This window comes from Oncorhynchus tshawytscha, linkage group LG01 (genome assembly GCF_018296145.1).
Source record: "Oncorhynchus tshawytscha isolate Ot180627B linkage group LG01, Otsh_v2.0, whole genome shotgun sequence".
Lineage (NCBI taxonomy): Eukaryota > Metazoa > Chordata > Actinopteri > Salmoniformes > Salmonidae > Oncorhynchus > Oncorhynchus tshawytscha.
The window spans coordinates 70,765,150-70,788,353 of NC_056429.1; the positions used below are offsets into that span (position 1 = coordinate 70,765,150).

Genomic DNA, 23,204 nt, shown 5'->3' on the forward strand with positions numbered 1-23,204 from the left:
TTTTTAACCTTTATTTAACTAGGCAAGTAAGTTAAGAACAAATTATTATTTACGATGACGGCCAAATCCTCCCCTAACCCGGACGACGCTGGGGCAATTGTGCGCCGCCCTATGTAACATTCTCTACATAGTGGTGCGACTATAAATTGCCATTCGTGTATTTTTAGATTAGAAAAATATATAAACTGTGTTTTGATGTGAGATTCTGAGTTCCTTGTCTTAGAAAATCAAATGATAAAGCTATGGGATCGTAATTTTACATGACGCCTGTCCCAATAGCAGTTGTTACGCAGTTCCGGTAAACTCAAATTATTTTTGGACCAGTCATTCACGGGAAAAAAGCCTTGACCAAAAGTAACCGGACGTGTTAGAGCCACGGACACAAGGTAAATGATCAAATTTTTGCCATCGGTTCCATGAAAATCAACGTTACACACGTGTTTATCAGACCAGTATGTTTTGAGTTTGATCAATTGGAGTGGGTTGTTTTGCGACCTTTTCTGCCTCGGCTTGTTTCTTGTTTACACTGATGTTTATTCTAGCAACGCTGATGTTGCAAGTTTACAGTCACCTGCTTCCAGACTGGATTACTCTATGGTGTCAACAACAGTAGGCCTATAGCTATAGTCAATAACAAATCTTACTCCAACAACCTTGCGTTTTATCATAGCCGGGCAGATATAGGTAAACTCTAGAATTAGTTGTTGCATTCCTTAAGGTCACTGTCATGATATTCACACAGCAAGTTAGTAGACACTATCAAGAATGTGACGTGTGTATCAGTCAGTCATGGCTGCCCCAGAGGTATCAAATGTCATCTGTAGCCACAATTTGTTCTTGCTGGACTATTTTTATAGACAGTCTGACTGCTATGATCAGTAACCCAGCTCCCGGTTAGTGTGAATGGGTGACAGTTGTCTACCTGCACTATATATACAAATGTATGTGGACACCCCATCAAATTAGTGGATTAGGCTATTTCAGCCACATTTGTTGCTGACAGGTGTATAGAATTGAGCACACTGCCATACAATCTCCATAGACAAACACAGCCACAAAGTGGTAGGCCACACAAACTCACAGAATAGGACCACTGAGTGCTGAAGCATGTAAAAATTGTCAGTCCTTGGTTGCAACACTCACTACAGAGTTCCAAACTGCCTCTGGACACAAACTGTTCCTCAGGAGCTTCATGAAATGAGTTTCCATGGCTGAGAAGCTGCACACAAGCCTAAGATCACCATGCACAATGCAGAGACTGTCAACAAATACAGCAAAGCGATGCTGTTTTTATTAGTGAGCTCATGTTTAAGTACTTACTCAGCACTGTCAACACTTTTATAAGACATAAAATGTGTGTTCTTCCTATTTCCACTCAGCGTTGCACTGCAGCAGCAATGAGTGTGTAGGAAAGTGGCTTGTGTTATTAGTGGCTTGGGGAGTTTATGTCAAGGAATATTTCACTTTCTCTCTTTCATAGGAGTAACATGAATTTGTGCATGTGGCAGAAGTAATGCCATGTGACTCGAGTTTCACCATCAGCTGGAAGATGGTGGCCCTTTTTGGTCAGTGTCAGTGGAGGAAAGGGAGAGTAGACTGACCTTCAGATATGTAGGCACCATCAGCCCAGAAAAATACAATTATTTAAATATATGCTCATGTGGTGGAGTCTAGGAATATGGCTTTCCAAGACTACTGTGAGCCAGGTGACATCACTGCCGGTGTTGTGCCGAAAATCTCCCCCCTGCCAGAATCCCCCTCCTCTAATTTCCTAGAGTCAAATACTTTCTATAGAACAAATGGGGGGTTCGCCCAGGGCGCCATACAAGCTAGAACCGCCACATACACTTGAAACAAATAGCCAAACCGAAAACTGCAGACAAAAATGCGTTCTGCTATTAAGATCAGTGAAATGTAGGCAAAATTTACAACGGAGTGGAGAGCAGAAGTCTCAACTCGCAAGCAAGTAGCAGCAATGAAGATCGCGAAGGGGGGAGAATTCTGACAGGGGGTGATTTTCGGCACAACACCTGTTCTAAAAAGGTTCCCGGGAGAGATGGCGCGAGGGAGTGCGCAGGCAAGTGTATTGTAAAAGGAGGAGAGAAAGAACGATAACGAGTAGAGAGGAGCCGAATTCAGAAAGTAACGTACGTCTGAGTATCGTTGGAGAAAGAGGACGTGCTAGTTCTGGAAGAGATTTGTTCCATACCACCGAGTGACTGTCTTTTTCGCCAGAGTGATGTTAGCTGTCTAACGTTACCCACCGGAGTGATGGACATCAAATAATTGTTACCGTGAGTTGAAGTGATTTAACGTTCTAAAATATTCCCTGGAAGTAATTGAACTTTCTGTTTATGACCTGAAAGAAGAGGAAATCTAAAGTTGGGGACTTTTCAGTTGTTTGACATTACATAGTAACGTTAGTGGAAGGATAAGAAGGGACAACTAATACTGAACATTTAGGCCTAATTAGCCATTCAACGGAGCATAATATTACCGTGACAACGTTGCAGACTAACGTAAACTCACGTATACTCGTACATCGCCTTGGTCCGTACAATTGCCCTTATTTTAGCGCCCCAAAAACTCCAGATCAACTGTAATGTCAATACCATTGTAAAGCACAATTTCTCCCCTTTCCAACAAAATAAATGACATGACCTAAACGCTGCCCGTTTCTGCATAATTCAAGCAGGCAAATTGAAAATGGCGGGTTGGGAAGCGAAACTAATGCGTGATGGTGAGGAGATGTCCTGTGGGAAAATTGCTTTTTTTTCACTCAATCTGTCCAATTTATCGCCTCTAAAATGTAAATAAAACACTATAAAGAGTTTATATGTGTCATTACATACCTATTTGAAGGTTTGTATCGAATTCTAATCGGGTTTTTAGAGCGGTGCTAAAGTGATCTTAGAAGTAAACAGCGGCTTTGAGAATGATGATGACGCAAAAAATGACTAGGTATCCCACCCTTACCCCGTCACTGTCCATTTTTTCTTTCAAAAGAATGAGAGAAGTGCTACACCTGGTTGAGAGAGATTGTAAGACAGATATAGTTGCTTTATGCATGCTGTACGTTACGACATGACACGCCACGATGTAAAGGAGGGCCCGTTTTTTAAAACTTTTCTCCAATACTATAGAGCAATTACCATGTCGATCAACACTTAGATAGAAACATAGTTCACACCCCCGATTTTGAAGTCAACACAGTCGCTACAGTCCCATTAGTTTTCTTTGTAGCCTCGTTTGAATGTTGCAGTTGTGCACATTTGTAAGGAATGGGGTGAGTTTACGTTACTTCTATTAGACCTCATACAGACCCCATGAACACAGTAACGGGTGTCATTCGTTATTTTAGTTTGTTAGTGGGATATCTGATATAGTGTCTTCAAGCTAGGCTAACCTTGCACGTGAGGTAGGTTACCGTAGGTTATTCTGTGCTATTTTGCCAGTTGTGTTTCCTTAAAACTGGTAATATAGTCTCATTATTTTAAAGCAGAACTATCTTTATATTACTACTGCCTTGGGGTAAGGGGTCTAACCTGTCATAGGTATTGGGATGTATTGCGGGTGGATGCACCATGTTATTAACCATGTAATCTGAGGGGCTGCATACAGTGAGTTATTTGTATGTTTTTCACCCTATACTATTAGGAAAAGTTCCACTACTAAGGTTGCACATTTTGGGGAATATTCAGGTGGAAACTTTACGTGGGAATATGCAAATTAATATTAATACCATTTAAATGTAGATGTTGTTTTGCATTGGATATATTTACCATATCATATGGAGATAGAAACATAAACCTTTTACCTTATAATAACTAGACATAATTGCAAATGATTAAATCCTATGAATAGAAAAAAAACAACAACAATTAGTTACAAATTGAACTTTAATTAAATGAGTTGACTCTTCACATGGGAGGATTTCACTGAACAACAAAACATTTCCAACATACATCTGTAAAATGATAGTGTAGAAACTAAAGCTTTGGTTGTCTTCCTCTCAGGCTTCCATGACTTCTCCCTGGACCTCCTCAATGTCCACCTCTTGAACATCAGACTCTGATGCCTCGTCTTCACTATCACTTTCCAACCTCCAACATCCAACAGGATGGCGTTGTCTCCCTCAATCTGTGCAATGGCTACTGCTATAGGGTTCAGGAGTTTCAGGCTGCTTACCACTCTCCCAAAATAAATAACCCAGGAGGATCCTCTTGATGGGGATGTCCATATCGGCAGACTGTGATATGGCCATTTCTTGGAGAAACTCCTTCCCCTCAAGGAGACTGTCAAACATGATGACAACTCCACCCAACAGGTGTTACTGGGCAGCTTCAATGTGGTGCTCTTATTCTTCTCACTTTGCTTGGTGAGGTAGATTGCAGCAATAACTTGACGACCCTTCACATACCTAACCATTTCCTTGGCTCTCCTGTAGACTGTATCCATTGTTTTCAGTGTCATGATGTCATTGAGGAGCAGAGTCAATGCATGAGCAGCACAGCCAATGGGTGTGATGTGAGGGCAGGACTCCTCCACTTTAGACCAAGCAGCCTTCATGTTTGCAGCATTGTCTGTCACCAGTGTAAATACCTTCTGTGGTCCAAGGTCATTGATGGCTGCCTTCAGCTCATCTGCAATGTAGAGACCTGTGTGTCTGTTGTCCCTTGTGCCTGTGCTCTTGTAGAATACTGGTTGAGGGGTGGAGATGATGTAGTTAATTATTCCTTGCCCACGAACATTCGACCACCCATCAGAGATGATTGCAATACAGTCTGCTTTCTCTATGATTTGCTTGACCTTCACTTGAACTCTGTTGAACTTTGCATCCAGCAAATGAGTAGATAAAGCATGTCTGGTTGGGGGGGTGTATGCTGGACAGAGAACATTCAGAAATCTCTTCCAATACACATAGCCTGTGAGCATCAGAGGTGAACCAGTTGCATACACAGCTCGAGCAAGACATTCATCAGCATTTCTCTGACTACGTTCCTCCATTGTGTCAAAAGAAATTCTTATTCCAGGAGGACCATGAGCTGTTGCTAACGATAAGGTGTCTGATTCACCATTTTCACCTCGAATAGAGGGATTTGGCACAATATTTTCAAATGTACACAGCTTTTCCATCTACATTAGCTGCAGTGAAATGTCTCCCACATTAGATAGTGCATGTGGCATTTTCATGTAAAAATTGTTTTAAAAAAAAACAAATACAATTCCATGTACAGATAAATACTTAAGCAGTTAGATTAAACAACTCCTTTGTAAGATACATATTTTAAAATGAAACATGTATGGAAACAGGTGAATTAACACTCAGTTAGCAGGCTCAAGCAAGCTAAACCCACATGGTAGCAAAAACTAACTAGCAGAAAATGTTAACAAGTTAGAAATGATTTAAACACACTTTGCTGTAGGCTGCTATTTACTAGTTAATAAAAAATTATGTATGTCATATACAATACTGTATATTCACCCCACACAGTATTGTAATCAAAACTTACCAGAAAGCATGTACTCCTTAGCTCAGACAGTGTAGTAGTGTGGGCTCAAAGCATCTCATTAGTGTGCAAGACCTTGAAAATCAGCTGTACATGTGATGGAAGAAGGCACTGTGCATGCAGAGGGTTGCAATTCCATTGAATTGGGGGATAGTTTAACCAAAATATGCCACAATACCTAGAATTTCCTTATGTGTATCTCACATAATAGGTTCACTGTTCCTGAAATTTACCGGAAAGTTTCTGATTCTTTGCAACCCTAGTCACTACTACTAAATACCGTGGTGAAGTTAAATGTGTTCGGCAACAGAGACACAGGTCAGTTTGTTGCTCAACCTCCCAAGGCTGATCTGAGGAAAACCCTACAAAAACGTGTATTTCCTATCTGTTACACTCACTCAGCTGTGCTTCACAAGTAATACAACAACAGATCTGTTAATGGTGTGATCATATAGCCTACCTCAAATGTTGAAATATAATTTTAAAAGATTGGTCAAGAACAACAATGCATTGGCAGGGAAATTAAAGCAAAGCCAATATGCGGTGATAATGTATTGGGCCTATAGCTTACAGCACAAACTTCATTGTTACTGTACTGATTTAAATTGGTTAGTGTTGCATAGGCTTTTTTTTTTAAAAGTCATGTTAAAAAAAATCTTAATGGTAGATCGAGGCTTGCATTTTGACTCAAAGTGATCTTGACTCAGAAAAGGTTGGTGTCCTCTGTTCTAGAGTTTTCCCTGTAAACACTATCAATGGTTTCTCTTTACTGTGGCAATTGTGATCGAATCAATGCAATATTAGCCACTTTCAATGCAACATACAACTATGCAAGAGATTTTGTTGTTGGCAGAACGCATCGGAGTAGGATTCTATTGAGTTGACATGCACTACTCAGCCCTTACTCTACACAGACTGTGTTTACAGAATGAGCGGTCGTGAGTAAATTCGCTTGATTTGAGATCAAAGTGATGTATGTAGCCACATAGCCACGTGTGCACATTTTGTTCATATCCTTTGCTAGTTAGTGAGATATTAGCCCAGTGAAAGATAATTTGTAGTCAGCAATAGGGCTGTGATTGCTTCCTACAAGAGCACAAAACGTATACATTTCTAGACCTCTTTGAAAAGCGAGTCAAATATAATTTGCCAATATAATTAGTCTGATTCTCTGTAATAATAGTATGGGAATAATAATGAATTTTATTTTGTAAAGTGTTGTTTTTTTTTCTTAAAAGTCTCATGGTATATAGGCCTACATTGAACACCACACATTGGCTGCTTCTGTAGGCTGAATGGTAGAACAGCTATTTCCATGTTAAAATGTAATGGGATGCATTTTCTCCATTGTTTTTGATGGTAGGCGTACATTATGATTAAACTATTTGAAGTGGCCATGTAGGCCACTGTGGCTAACTTAAAGTGGGTACAGCCTCACTGGTCACAGTAAACGCACGCTGGAAGTTGCACAGAAATTTCACAAGTCATTGAAATTTGCTCTCATCAGACCTGAAATCTGCTCAGTACCCAAACAATTAGTGGGAACATTGGTTGTAATACCCATGAAACCTAGCGGTCAAACAGAGAAATGGTTTCAATTGTTTTTTCCACCATAAAATAAGGTCTGTGTTTTGTGTAGGCTTACCCTGGCATGACGTTTTGATATACGTGCAAATCTCTCTAGGACAAGGTGACTTAATATCTTCACCTGTATTTGCCACCCCAAAAATGAAATGCTAATGTGGCTATCATAAAGAACTACAAATGCCATGATGATCTGGATGAGCAAACCAAATCGAGGCAAATGTAAGAATCTCTGGATTAACTATCTAATGTTAGCTACATTTAGCAATTAATAAATTGGCTACATTTCTTTAAATAGACAATTCTGTGAGCTGTCTTGTGCAAGTTTTAAATTGACACTACCTGCTAGCAAAGGTGTCAGCTAGAGATGAAGTGCAGGAGCTGCAGATTTGTAGTCTTGCATGATGTCTACTTTGATGCTAATTAGCATTTTAGAATCTGAGTGAATAGCTGAATATATTGATTAGAGGTCATGGCCGATGAATTAGGGCCGATTTCAAGTTTTCATAACAATTGGTAATCGGCATTTTTGGACACCGATTTATGGCCGATTACATTGCAATCCACGAGGAGACTGAGTGGCAGACTGACCACCTGTTACGCGAGTGCAGCAAGGAGCCAAGGTAATGTGCTAGCTAGCATTAAACGTATCTTATGAAAAACAATCAATCTTAACATAATCACTAGTTAACTACACATGGTTGATGATGTTACTAGTTTAACTAGCTTGTCCTGTGTTGCATATAATCAATGCGGTGCCTGTTAATTTATCTTCGAATCACAGCCTACTCCGCCAAACGGGTGATGATTTAACAAAAGCGCATTTGCAAAAAAGCACAATCGTTGCACCAATGTACCTAACCATAAACATCAATGCTTTTCTTAAAATCAATACACAAGTATATTCTTTTTAAACCTGCAAATTTAGTTAAAAGAAATCCATGTTAGCAGACGATATTAACTAGGGAAATTGTGTCACTTCTCTTGCGTTCAGTGCAAGCAGAGTCAGGGTATATGCAGCAGTTTGGGCTGCCAGGCTCATTGCGAACTGTGTGAAGACCATTTCTTCCTAGCAAAGACCGTAATTCATTTGCCAGAATTTTATATAATTATGACATAACATTGAAGGTTGTGCAATGTAACAGCAATATTTAGACTTAGGGTTGCCACCCGTTTGATAAAATCCAAAACGGTTCCATATTTCACTGAAAGAATAAATGTTTTGTTTTCGAAATTATAGTTTCCGGATTTTACCATATTAATGACCAAAGGCTCGTATTTCTGTTTGTTAATTATATTAGAATTAAGTCTATGATTTGATATTTGATAGAGCAGTCTGACTGAGCGGTGGTAGGCAGCAGCAGGCTCGTAAGCATTCATTCAAACAGCACTTTCCTGTGTTTGCCAGCAGCTCTTCGCAATGCTTGAAGCACAGCGCTGTTTATGACTTCAAGCCTATTAAGTCCCGAGATTAGGTTGGCAATACTATAGTGCCTATAAGAACATCCAATAGTCAAAGGTATATTAAATACAATTGGTAGAGAGAGAAATAGTCCTATAATTCCTATAATAACTACAACCTAAAACTTAACTGAGAATATTGAAGACTCATGTTAAAAGGAACCACCAGCTTTCATATGTTCTCATGTTCTGAGCAAGGAACTTAAACGTTAGCTTTCTTACATGGCACATATTGCACTTTTACTTTCTTCTCCAACACTTTGTTTTTGCATTATTTACACCAAATTGAACATGTTTCATTATTTATTTGAGGCTAAATAGATTTTATTTGTGTATTATATTAAGTTAAAATAAGTGTTCATTCAGTATTGTTGTAATTGTCATTATTACAAAGATACAGTGCCTTGCGAAAGTATTCGGCCCCATTGAACTTTGCGACCTTTTGCCACATTTCAGGCTTCAAACATAAAGATATAAAACTGTATTTTTTTGTGAAGAATCAACAACAAGTGGGACACAATCATGAAGTGGAACGACATTTATTGGATATTTCAAACTTTTTTAACAAATCAAAAACTGAAAAATTGGGCGTGGCCAATTGTGTTGGGCTGGCATGGTTACATGTGGTCTGCGGTTATAAGGCCAGTTGGAGGTACTGCCAAATTTTCTAAAACGATGTTGGAGGCGGCTTATGATAATTCAATGTTAATTTCTATATCTGGCAACAGTTCTGGTGGACATTCCTACAGTCAGCATGCCAATTGCACGGTCCCTCAAAACTTGAGACATCTGTGGCATTGTGTTGTGTGACAACTGCACATTTTAGTGGCCCCAGCACTAGGTTCACCTGTGTAATGATCATGCTGTTTAATCAGCTTCTTGATATACCACACCTGTCAGGTGGCTGGATTATCTTGGCAAAGGAGAAATGTAAACAAATTTGTGCACAAAATTTGAGAGAAATTCAGTGCATATGGAAAATGTCTGGGAAACTTGGCACTTTACTTGCTCTTTCACAAATAAAATGTGTAGTATATGGGTAGAGCCAGAAGCAATGTGTAGAGGCAATATGTCTAACTTTCTCTTGCGTGGCAGAGTTGTAGTTGGCCCTTGTCTGTTCTCTAATGAATGAAGCTGAGTATAGTTAAGAGTTAAGTACCGTCAGGATTTTCATTAACACTGTAAGTGACTGTTTGTTATTTAACCTTTCTGTTTCAGGTGAAGATAACAGACATGTCGTTTATATTTAACTGGATCTACAGAGGCCTCAGTGGTGTGCTGCAGTTACTAGGTACAGTGCATTTAAGCTATAAGCCTAGAGGAAGTGTGGTATTTGGCCAATATACCACGGCTAAGGGCTGTTCTTATGCATGACGCAACGGGGAGTGCCTACATTCAACCCTTAGCCGTAGTATATTGGCCATAAATCACAAAGCCCTGAGGTGCCTTATTGCTATTATAAACTGGTTACCAACTTAATTAGAGCAGTAAAAATACATGTTTTGTTATACCCACGGTATACAGTCTCATATACCACTGCTGTCAGCCAATCAGCATTCAGGGCTCGAACCACCCAGTTTATAATACAATTTAAACCATTCAATCATTCAAACTAACTACTGAAGAAAGATGAATTACATACTGAAGAGTGATCAACTTTATTTCTGAGTGTATCTGTAGCGTTTGACTCATGCTGTACCAATAACTGTGTTTTCTTTCTCAAGCACATTCCTAACCTAATCATATTATGGTCAAATCAGCTATTCAATCCCATGTCGTATTGTCAGCATCATATTTTCCTACATTAAATTTGATGGTAAATAGACTGTCTCTTCGCTTGTATCTCCCTCCAGGTTTGTATAAGAAGTCTGGGAAGCTGGTGTTCCTTGGTTTGGACAATGCTGGGAAAACAACACTACTGCACATGCTCAGAGATGACCGACTGGGACAGCATGTGCCAACCCTACATCCCAGTAAGGCAAAGGAGGTTCAGACACCTTTTGCTTACTTACCTATGGCTGTCCATCGTTCTCTTTTAAGTGCTCTTATTGAATGACCTTTGTCTGGAGTTCCTAGAGTAGTCTATTTGTCTGCCTCTGTCCCACAGCATCAGAAGAGTTAACCATTGCTGGGATGACATTCACAACATTTGATCTTGGTGGTCACACACAAGGTACACATTTGAACTCAAACTTGGTTAACTTATGGTTAAGTCTTGAAATCTTCAGGTGATACTAAGGCTTAAGTGACAAGTCACTTGCGATCAATGAAACTGCTTTGATTATCACTCACAGCCAGAAGAATCTGGAAGAACTACCTCCCAGCTATAAATGGTATAGTCTACCTGGTGGATTGCGCAGACCATGAGAGACTACAAGAAGCCAAAATTGAACTGGATGTAAGCAACCCCCAACACAATTCTAGATGGTAGTAGTAAATAAGCAGTATACAGTATCTTACACCCAGTAGTTATTGTATGGCTAAATGCTAATCAATACACCATTGCTTTTCACTGATGAGTAGGGCATTAATCTTTAAGTCTATTGACGCACCCGTGCATCAACTTAATGAACATAATACAAAAATCCTGATCGAAATCCATCAGTTTAAAAGCTGCAATATGTAACTTTTTGGGCAACCCCTGAAAAAGTTACATAGAAATTTGAGTGGTAGATCTGTCACTCGTTGAAAACAAGTCTAAGAAACGGTAGATCTGTTCTATGTGTGCTATTTCAAATCAAATCAAACTTTATTTGTCACATGCGCTGACTACAACAACTACAAGCATTACCGTGAAATGCTTACTTACAAGCCCTTGACCAACAATGCAGTTAAAGGAAGAGTTAAGAAAATATTTACCAAATGAACAAGTTGTTGTTTTTTTTTAAATGAAAAAAAGTTACACAATTTTAAATAACAAGACTATATACAGGAGGTACAGGTTAGTCAAGGTAATTTGTACATGTAGGTAAAGTGACTATGCATAGATAATAAACAGCGAGTAGCCGCAAATGTGTCAATAGTCCGGGTGGCCATTTGATTAATTGTTCAGCAGTCTTATGGCTTGGTGTCAAGAAGCTGTTAAAGAGCCATTTGGTCCTAGACTTGGTACTCCGGTACCCCTTGCTGTGCGGTATCAGAGAGAACCGTCTATGACTTGGGTGACTAGAGTCTTTGACAATTTTTGGGCTTTCCTCTGACACCACCTATACTTTATACGGTGGAAAGTGGCAGCATTACAGAGCTGTTTGTCATACCAGGAGACATCCCGAAAATAGGTCTCGTCACGAAAACGTCTGTAGCGTCTGAAAGGTTTGGCCTACTAACTAATATGACCACTCTATGGAAAGATGACATTCTCACGAACACGACCCCCACAAGTGTCACAGAACTAGTCTCAAGGTAACCAATACAAATTAATGGAGGTAGTTTTAAGCCAACAAAAATAAGCGGTTAAATATGTGTCTAAAACAACAAATATTTGTGAGCTTTCTTATATCTCCTAGATATAGGACAGACAGCTTATTCCTTGTTATTTATTTTTTGACTGTCTTTTTTTGCCATTTATGCATGTCTTATTCAATGCGTTTCTAAGGGCAATAGTAGTAAAGGCCAAATGTAAATATTTTATAGGATATTTTTTTTACAATTACTTTTATACCTAAAGGGGTCCTAAAATTCCAACTGAAATAGCTAACGGATCCATGGTATGACCATCTTTAAACAATATCACATAAAACCTTAGTAGAACTTTTAGAGGTTTAACTGGCCCTCTACATTCTCCCTCTCCAGGCGCTGTTAACAGATGAGACCATCTACAATGTGCCTGTACTTATCCTCGGGAATAAGATCGACCGCCAAGAGGCAATCAGTGAAGACGCACTCCGAGGGATGTTCGGACTCATTGGACACACTACCGGAAAGGTGAGGAGGAGAGGGGCTTACTGTTGAATGCACACAACATCATTTACCCTCTAGAGCAGCAGCCTCCAGAGCAACTGACATCGGATAGTACCATCATACTAAGAAGTAAAGAAAAAAGGAAACAAAACATAAAGCAGTCCTAATGTTGAAAAAAACAGCATTATGTTGTCACATTTGGTTTATTTTGAAAGCACACAATCGACACTATTTTCCATACGTGTTTTAATAGGTTTTTGAAGGACCAGAGTTAAGTCTGCTTTGTATTTTCCTATTTGCCAAGTAAATCTGGTATCATAGTATTCCAATACTGGTATTGTGAGAACACTACTACAGAGCTAGGCAATTGGGTCTAGTATTGACAATGACTAAATGTGGATGACAAATGACTGATTTAGAGTACAGTTAGGATCCACTTCATTGTAGTAGTTTATTATGGTAACTCTGTAGTCTCACATTGACTCCAATGCAAAGGAAAAGGTTGGATTGGAGGGTAATCTTTACTTGTCTCTTCTGCCTATGTGTTTCTCTTCTTAGGGCAATGTGTCACTGAAGGAGCTGAACCTGAGGCCCATGGAGATCTTCATGTGTAGTGTTCTGAAGAGGCAGGGATACGGAGATGGTTTCCGCTGGCTCTCACAGTACATTGACTGATCGATCCATCACTATTTCTCTTACTAGATTCACACTACAGCCAACTCAACTTACTGGGTGGGCTAGATTATTTCAAATAAAATGGTCATTTCCAGCATGGTTCAAACAACTATGATGGATGTGTAACAAGTTCAGGTCAGCCAAGTACACAAGAGGACAGTCATGCCTCACGAATCTACCAGCTGGAAAAGCTATTAACTGCTAGCGTGCTATATTTATTGTAATTTTTACATTTGAGAAAGTGTGGCCTCAATAAGTAAATATATTTTTATTGATACAGTATTTATACTCTTGTGTTTTGGACATATTTCTTTGGGTTCAAACAGTGTTGAAATATGAAAATGTTTAATAGTAGAATAGTAAAATCTATTAATAATTGGTACACCCTTTTATAGTCTGAGCCCTATGTAGTGAATTCAAACTTCAAAACCAATATTGTGTAGTTTACACGTTGCGTCATTTTCAATAATGATCTGTTACTTTCTGAAAGTACTGTGGTGGTGGGCATTTTGAATCATACCTCACGTGATGTCAGTCAAACAGTTTTATTATTACAGTATTATTTCTCCTCCCACTTATGATGAAGTTACAGGGTAGGACATGTCATCGCTTTGAACCAGTTCGTAACCATGGTTTATTTTTAAGTTGCTGGCATTGGATTTCAGAGGGTTATTGGTGTAACAGTTCCGCGTTTGTGTCTTTTCGACATTGCTGCTCTCTCCTTCCACAAACATTTGAAGTTGGAAGTTTACATACACTTAAGGTTGGAGTCATCAAAACTCGTTCTTCAACCACTCCACAAATGTATTGTTAACAACCTATAGTTTTGGCAAGTCGTTTAGGACATCTACTTTGTGCATGACACAAGTAATTTTTCCAACAATTGTTTACAGACAGATTGTTTCACTTCTAATTCACTGTATCACAATTCCAGTGGGTCAAGATTTTACATGCACTAAGTGTACTGTTCCCTTAAAAAGCTTGGAAAATTCCAGAAAATGGTGTCATGGCTTTACAAGCTTCTGATAGGCAACTTGACATCATTTGAGTCAATTGGAGGTGAACCTGTGGATGTATTTCAAGTCCTACCTTCAAACTCAGTGCCTCTTTGCTTGACATCATTGGAAAATCAAAATAAATCAGCCAAGACCTCAGAAAAGAAAATGTAGACCTCCAAGTCTTGTTCATCCTTGGGAGAAATTTCCAAACGCCCGAAGGTACCACGTTCATCTGTACAAACAATAGTATGCAAGTTTAATTAAACCCCATGCAGCCGTCATACCGCTCAGGAAGGAGATGCATTCCGTCTCCTAGAGATAAATGTACTTTGGTGTCAAAGTACAATTTCAATCCCAGAACAACAGCAAAGGACCTTGTGAAGATGCTTGTGGAAACCGGTACAAAAGTATCTATATCCACTGTAAAACGACACCTATATCAACTTCCGCTCAGCAAGGAAGAAGCCACTGCTCCAAAACTGCCATAAAAAAGCCTGGCTACGGTTTGCAACTGCACATGGGGACAAAGATCGTACTGTTTGGCCATAATGACCATTGTTATGTTTGGGGGGAAAAGGGGGAGGCTTGCAAGCTGAAGAACACCATCCCAACCATGAAGCACAGGGGTTAAAGCTTGGTCACAAATGGGTCTTCCAGGAAGTTAAAGCTTGGTCACGAATGGATCTTCCAAATGGACAATGACCCCAAGCATACTTCCAAAGTTATGGCTTAAGGACAACAAAGTCAAGGTATTGGAGTGGTCATCACAAAGCCCTGACCTCAACCTATAGAACATTTGTGGGCAGAACTGAAAACCGTGTGCGAGCCAGGAGGCCAACAAACCTGACTCAGTTACACCAGCTCTGTCAGGAGGAATGGGCCAAAATTCACCCAACTTATTGTGGAAAGCTTGTGGAGGGCTACCTGAAACGTTTGACCCAAGTTAAACAATTTAAAGGCAATGCTACCAAATACTAATTGAGTGTATGTAAACTTCTGACCCACTGGGAATGTGAGGAAATAAATAAAATCGTTCTCTCTCTCCTATTATTCTGACATTTCACATTCTTAAAATAAAGTGGTAACCCTACCTGACCTAAGACGGGGACATTTTACTTGAATTAAATGTCAGGAATTGTGAAAAACTGAGTTTAAATGTATTTGGCTTAGATGTCTGTAAACTTCCGACTTCAACTGTACTACATAGCAGGCCTGGATTCACATACTTTTAGAAATCTTTCAAATACTTTGAGCTTTTTCTTTAGCCTGCCTGGATTGCCAGGTTTGTACTTCTGGGAATTTTCTGTTGGTTCTATTGCAACATACAAGCTCAATCAAGCACAGTGGAAGTATTTTAAATGATTTCAAATTGTAATTGAGCTAGGTCTGCTATACCAACCAGGCCAAATACTTTTTTTCTAGAACTGCCAAAGCATATAGGCCTACACCCTTACATTTATTCTAAGCATTTCTCATTTCTCTTCAAATGCATATCATAAAAGGAAAGCAATGGTGCCCTAAATGTATTTTACTGTACAAAACATGGAATCTATGCAGATGATAATTGATGTTTTATTACATGGTTATTCCAGTAGAATTCCGCTTCATTCAAGAATATTGATATCCTATTATTCTGTTCTATATGTAATACTATGGTCTCACTCCTTAATATAGCAGCACCCCTCAAGACATGCTTTTACAGGTTATTTGACCATTAGAAATAGTTACATACCAGACAGGTTTTACCAACGAGGACAAAGTTGTTGTTTTCTCATAAATGACTGTTTTTGTATTGATAAATTCCAGTTTCACTACCAACCAATGACATGAAGTGCATAAACACTTTTTATTTATAAATTGTTTAATACAAAAGTGCAGTATTTTGTAATACCAGGGTTTTATCACAACGTTGTAGGTTACAGATAATGTATGCAATTTCCTATAGTCTACCAACTGTATAAATGGTTTTTGTTACTGTAAAATAAGTACTTGGTGACTATTGGCTGCTCATAGCTATAATAAACTATAATAAGCTATAATAAACATAATAAAAAGAAATGTCCCTTTTTCAGGACCGTCTTTCAAAAATAATTTGTAAAAATCCAAATAACTTCACAGATCTTCATTGTAAAGGGTTTAAACACTGTTTCCCATGCTTGTTCAATGAACCATTAATGAACATGCACCTGTGGAACGGTCATTAAGACACTAACAGCTTATAGACAGTAGGCAATTAAGGTCACTGTTATGGAAACTTAGGACACTAAAGAGGCCTTTCTACTGACTCTGAAAAACACCTCAAGAAAGATGCCCAGGGTCCCTGCTCATCTGCGTGAACTTGCCTTAGGCATGCTGCAACGAGGGATGAGGACTTCAGATGTGGTCAGGGCAATAAATTGCAATGTCCATACTGTGAGATGTCTAAGACAGCGGTACAGGGAGACAGGACGGACAGTTGATCGTCCTCGCAGTGGCAGACCATGTGTAACAACACCTGCACAGGATCGGTACATCCGAACATCACACCTGCGGGACAGGTACAGGATGGCAACAACAACTGCCTGAGTTACACCAGGAATGCACAATCAGTGCTCAGACTGTCCGCAATAGGCTGAGAGAGGCTGGACTGAGGGCTTGTAGGCCTGTTGTAAGGCAGGTCCTCACCAGACATCATCGGCAACAACGTCGCCTATGGGCACAAATCCACCATCGCTGGACCATGCAGGACTGGCAAAGTGCTCTTCGCTGACGAGTCACGGTTTTGTCTCACCAGGGGTGATGGTCGGATTCGCGTTGATCTTCGACGGAATGAGCGTTACACCAAGGCCTGTACTCTGGAGCGGGATCGAGGTGGAGGGTCCGTCAGGGTCTGGGGTGGTGTGTCACAGCATCATCGGACTGAGCTGCTTGTCATTGCAGGCAATCTCAACGCTGTGTGTTACAGGGAAGACATCCTCCTCCCTCATGTGGTACCCTTCCTGCCGGCTCATCCTGACATGGCCCTCCAGCATGACAATGCCACCAGCTATACTGCTCGTTCAGTGCGTGATTTCCTGCAAGACCGGAATGTCAGTGATCTGCCATGGCCAGCGAAGAGCCCGGATCTCAATCCCATTGAGCACGTCTGGGTCCTGTTGGACTGGAGGGTGAGGGCTAGGGCCATTCCCCCCAGAAATGTCTGGGAACTTGCAGGTGCCTTGGTGGAAGAGTGGGGTAACATTTCACAGCAAGAACTGTCAAATCTGGTGCAGTCCATGAGGAGGAGATGCACTGCAGTACTTAATGCAGCTGGTGGCCACACCAGATACTGACTGTTACCTTTGATTTTAACCCCCGCCCCCCCATTTTGTTCGGGGACACATTATTCCATTTCTGTTAGTCACATGTCTGTGGAACTTGTTCAGTTCATGTCTCAGTTGTTGAATTTCGTTATGTTCAAATATTTACACATGTTAAGTTTGCTGAAAATAAACGCAGTTGACAGTGAGTGGATGTTTCTTTTTTTGCTGAGTTTATGAGAGTACTTGTGGTACTAAAGATAATAGGCTTTGTAGGACAGACTCACAATATCTGAGAATGCAGTAGATAAGAGGGCACACTTTTATCCTTTTTGTAAATAATCTGAAATTATTCTGCATGACCTCTTACAGTCATTTATTGATTTAGATTTTTTTCCCCTTTGGTTTAGATCAGTATCTAAATAAATATTTTGGACAATCTGTTTTGCTATAATCATTTTTTTATTTGAATTTTATGTTCTTAAATGCTATAACACATTTATGGTTGGTTGTCTTAAAATGGCAATGGATATGAGACTGCAATCTATGATATTTGAATTGCCTCAAGTTTGATCTAGATCACTAAATACCCATAGAGAGAAATGGTGGTCTAATGGCCCACTCTAAGTTATTACTTTCCTATAGTAAGGAATGTGATTTCAACATTTTGTTGTTACAGCCTGATTTTAAAATGGATTAAATTGAGATGTGTCACTTATCTACACTTAATACCCCATAATGTCAAATGTTGTTTTTAGAACATTTTACAAATGAATGAAAAGCTGAAATGTCTTGAGTCAATAAGTATTCAACCTCCTTTGTTATGGAAAGCCTAAATAAGTTTGGGAGTAAATATTTGCTTAACAAATCACAAGTTGCATTGACTCACTCTGTATGCAATAATAGTGGTTATCATGATTTTTTTTAATGACTACCTCATCTCTGTACCCAACATACAGTTGAAGTCAGAAGTTTACATACACCTTAGCCAAATACATTTAAACTCTGTTTTTTTACCTTTATTTAACTACGCAGATTAGTTGAGAACAAATTCTTATTTTCAATGATGGCCTTGGATCAGTGGGTTAACTGCCTTGTTCAGGGGCAGAAAAACAGGTTTTTACCTTGTCAGCTCAGGGATTCGATCTTGCAACCTTTTGGTTACTAGTCCAACGCTCTTAACACTTAACCTGCCACCCTTTTTTTCACAATTCCTGACATTTAATCCTAGTAAAAATTCCCTGTCTTAGGTCAGTTAGGATCACCACTTTATTTTAAGAATGTGAAATGTCAGAATAATAGTTGAGAGAATTATTTATTTCAGCTTTTATTTCTTTCATCACATTCCCAGTGGGTCAGAAGTTTACAAACAGTCATGACCAAAAGTTTTGAGAATGACACAAATATTAATTTTCAAAGTCTGCTGCCTCAGTGTCTTTAGATATTATTGTCTGATGTTACTATTGAATACTGAAGTATAATTACAAGCATTTCATAAGTGTCAAAGGCTTTTATTGACAATTACATGAAGTTGATGCGAAGAGGCAATATTTGCAGTGTTGACCCTTATTTTTCAAGATCTCTGCAATCCGCCCTGGCATGCTGTCAATTAACTTCTGGGCCACATCCTGATCGCAGCCCATTATTACATAATCAGTGCTTGGAGTTTGTCAGAATGTGGGTTTTTATTTTTCCACCCGCCTCTTGAGGATTAACCACAAGTTCTCAATGGGATTAAGGTCTGGGAAGTTTCCTGGCCATGGACCCAAAATATTGATGTTTTGTTCCCTGAGCCAATTAGTTATCAGTTTTGCCTTATGGCAAGGTGTTCCATCATGCTGGAAAAGGCATTGTTCGTCACCAAATTGTTCCTCCAGGGTTGGGAGAAGTTACTCTCGGAGGATGTGTTGGTACCATTCTTTGTTCATGGCTGTGCTCTTAAGCAAAATTGTGAGTGAGCCCACTCCCTTGGCTGAGAAGCAACCCCACACATGAATGTTCTCAGGATGCTTTACTGTTGGCATGACACAGGACTGATGGTAGCGCTCACCTTGTCTTCTCCGGACAAGCTTTTTTCCGGATGCCCCAAACAATCGGAAAGGGGATTCATCAGAGAAAATGACTTTACCCCAGTCCTCAGCAGTCCAATCCCTGTACCTTTTGCAGAATATCAGTCTGTCCCTGATGTTTTTCCTGGAGAGAAGTGGTTTCTTTGCTGTCCTTCTTGACACCAGGCCATCCTCAAAGTCTTCGCCTCCCTGTGCATGCAGATGCACTCACACCTGCCTGCTGCCATTCCTGAGCAAGCTCTGTAATGGTGGTGCCCCGACCCCGCAGCTGAATCAACTTTAGTAGACGGTCCTGGCACTTGCTGGACTTTCTTGGGCAGCCTGAAGCCTTCTTCACAACAATTGAACTGCTCTCCTTGAAGTTCTTCATGATCCGATAAATGGTTGATTTAGGTGCAATCTTACTGGCAGCAATATCCTTGCCTGTGGAGCCCTTTTTTTGCAAAGCAATGATGACGGCACGTGTTTCCTTGCAGAAAACCATGGTTGACAGAGGAAGAACAATGATTCCAAGCACCACCCTCCTTTTGAAGCATCCAGCCTGTTATTCGAACTCAATCAGCATGACATAGTGATCTCCAGCCTTGTCCTCGTCAACACTCACACCTGTGTTAACGAGAGAACCACTGACATGACGTCAGCTGGTCCTTTTGTGCCAGGGCTGAAATGCAGTGGAAATGTTTTTGGGGGATTCAGTTCATTTGCCTGGCAAAGAGGGACTTTGTAATTAATTGCAATTCATGTGATCACTCTTCATAACATTCTGGAGTATATGCAAATTGCCATCATACAAACTGAGGCAGCAGACTTTGTGAAAATATTGTGTCGTTCTCAAAACTTTTGGCCACGACTGTACACTCAATTAGTATTTGGTAGCATTGCCTTTAAATTGTTTAACTTGGGTCAAACGTTTCGTGTAGCCTTCCACAAGCTTCCCACAATAAGTTGGGTGAATTTTGGCCGATTCTTCCTGACAAAGCTGGTGTAACGGAGTCAGGTTTCTTGGCCTCCTTGCTCACACACGCTTTTTCAGTTCTGCCCACAAATTTTCTACTGGATTGAGGTCAGGGCTTTGTGATGGCCACTCCAATACCTTGATTTTGTTGTCCTTAAGTCATTGTCCATTTGGAAGATCCATTTGTGACCAAGCTTTAACTTCCTGACTGATGTCTTGAGATGTTGCTTCAATATATCCACATAATTTTCCTCCCTCATGATGCCATCTATTTTGTGAAGTGCACCAACAATGCCTCCTCCAGCAAAGCACCCCCTCAATATGATGCTGCCACCCCCATGCTTCACGGTTGGGATGGTGGTCTTCAGCTTGCAAGCCTCCCCTTGCAAGCCTCCCCCAAACATAACGATCGTCATTATGGCCAAACAGTTCTATTTTTGTTTCATCAGACCAGAGGACATTTCTCCAAAAAGTACGATATTTGTCCTCCCCATGTGCAGTTGCAAACCATAGTCTGACTTTTTAATGGTGGTTTTGGAGCAGTGGCTTATTTCTTGCTGAGCGGCCTTTCCGGTTATGTCCATATAAGACTCATTTTACAGTGGATATAGATTTTTTTGTACCCGTTTCCTCCAGCATCCTTTGCTCACAAGGTCCTTTGCTGCTGTTCTGGGATTGATTTGCACTGTTCGCATCAAAGTTCGTTCATCTCTAGGAGACAGAACGCGTCTCCTTCCTGAGCGGTATGACGGCTGTGTGAAACCATGGTGTTTATACTTGCGTACTATTGTTTGTACAGGTGAATGTGGTACCTTCAGGCATTTGGAAAATGCTCCCAAGGATGAACCAGACTTGTGGAGGTCTCCAATTTTTTTCAGTCTTGGCTGATTTCTTTAGATGTTCCCATGATGTCAAGCAAAAAGACACTGAGTTTGAAGGTAGGCCTTGAAATACATCCACAGGTACACCTCCAATTGACTCAAATTATGTCAATTAGCCTAACAGAACCTTATAAAGCCATGAAATCATTTTCTGGAATTTTCCAAGCTGATTAAAGGCCCAGTCAACTTAGTGTATGCAAAATCTTGACCCACTGGAATTGTGATACAGTGAATTATACATGAAATAATCTGCCTGTAAACAATTGTTGGAAAAATGGCTTGTGTCATGCACAAGGTAGTTGTCCTAACCGACTTGCCAAAACTATAGTTTAACAAGAAATTTGTGGAGTGGTTGAAGAACGAGTTTTAATGACTCCAACCTAAGTGTATGTAAACTTCCGACTTCAACTGTATACAATTATCTGTAAGGTCCCTCAGTTAAGTAGTGAATTTCAAGCACAGATTCAACCACAAAGCCGACATTGAATATTAATTTGAGCATGCTGAAGTTATTAATTACACTTTGGATGGTGTATCAATACACCCAGTCACTACAAAGATACAGATGTCCTTCCGAACTCAGTTGCCGAAGACAAAGAAAACCGCTCAGGGGTTTCACCATGAGGCCAATGGTGATTTTAAAACAGAGTTTAATGGCTGTAATAATAGGAGAAACTGAGCATGTATCAACAACATTGTAGTTACTCCACAATACTAACCTAAATAACAGAGTGAAAAGAAGGAAGCCCGTACAGAATAAAACAACTATTCCAAAACATGCATCCTGTTTCCAACAAGGCACTAAAGTAATACTGCAAACAAAGTGTCAAATGAAGAAACCTTTTGTCCTGAATACTAAGTGTTATTTTTGAGGCAAATCCAACATAACACATCACTGAGTATCACTTTTCATATTTTCAAGCATAGCAGTGGCTGCATTATGGTATGGGTATGCTTGTCGTCGGCAAGGACTGGGGAGTTTCTCTCTTATATAGGTGGGTGAGGGCAGTGTGGCGTGCAATTGTGATTGCGTCATCGATGGATCTGTTGGGGCAGTATGTAGTTGTGTAAAATACTTAAGTAAAAATACTTTAAAGTACTACTTAAGCAGTTTTTTGGGGTATCTGTACTTTACAATTTATATTTTTGACAACTTTTACTTCATTACATTCCTTAAGAAAATAATGTACTTCTTACTCCATACAATTTCGCTGACACCCAGAAGTACTCGTTATATTTCGAATGCTTAGCAGGACAGGAAAATTACTTTTGGTAGTATTTTACTGGGTGACTTTTCTATTCATTTTCTATTAAAAAGGTATCTTTACTTTTACTGAAGTATAACAATTGTGTACTTTTTCCACCACTGTCGGTATGCAAATTGGAGTGGGTCTAGGGTGTCTGGGATGATGGAGTTATGTGTCATAACCAGCCTCTCAAAACACTTCATGATTACAGAAATGAGTGCTACAGGCCAGTAGTCATTGTGGCATGAAGCCTTATAGTTCTTTGGAACAGGAATGATGGTGGTCAGTTTAAGACATGGGAATTACCAACTGGGACAAGGAGTTGTTGAAAAGGACCGTAAATATGCCTGCCAGCTGTTCTACGCATGCTCGGAGAACGCACCCTGTAATGCCGTCTGTGCACTTTAGCAACTTTATTCATATAACAAAATCTGATTTATTGAATTGTCCACGTGATCTATATTAAATGGCACTTCGTTTCATTTAACAGGCTTTTAAAATTCAATATTTGTGGACAATTTCTACTTAAAATATCAAAGGGACGCAAAAGGCACTCATTTCGTGGAACGACCCAAGTTTAGTGCCAGACGTGTCCCCCTGCTTAAGCCAGTACATGTCCAGGCCCGTCTGAAGTTTGTTACAGAGC

The 23,204-nt window shown here is 39.9% G+C and overlaps 1 protein-coding gene across 2 annotated transcripts; it reads left to right on the plus strand.

The window, feature by feature from the left end:
- The first annotated feature begins 284 nt into the window (after positions 1 to 284).
- Positions 285 to 13,412, plus strand: LOC112255980 (secretion associated, Ras related GTPase 1Ab). Of its 2 annotated transcripts, none has more exons than XM_024428867.1 (7): positions 285 to 386; positions 9,774 to 9,846; positions 10,409 to 10,528; positions 10,663 to 10,728; positions 10,850 to 10,953; positions 12,348 to 12,479; positions 13,014 to 13,412. In XM_024428867.1, the coding sequence occupies exons 2-7, from the start codon at positions 9,789 to 9,791 to the stop codon at positions 13,128 to 13,130; spliced, it is 597 nt and encodes a 198-aa protein (XP_024284635.1). In that variant the 5' UTR covers positions 285 to 386; positions 9,774 to 9,788; the 3' UTR covers positions 13,131 to 13,412. The 2 variants fall into 2 exon arrangements, with proteins under 2 accessions (XP_024284635.1, XP_024284644.1); XM_024428876.2 differs by lacking the exon at positions 285 to 386 and adding an exon at positions 1,943 to 2,294.
- The last annotated feature ends 9,792 nt before the right edge of the window (positions 13,413 to 23,204 follow it).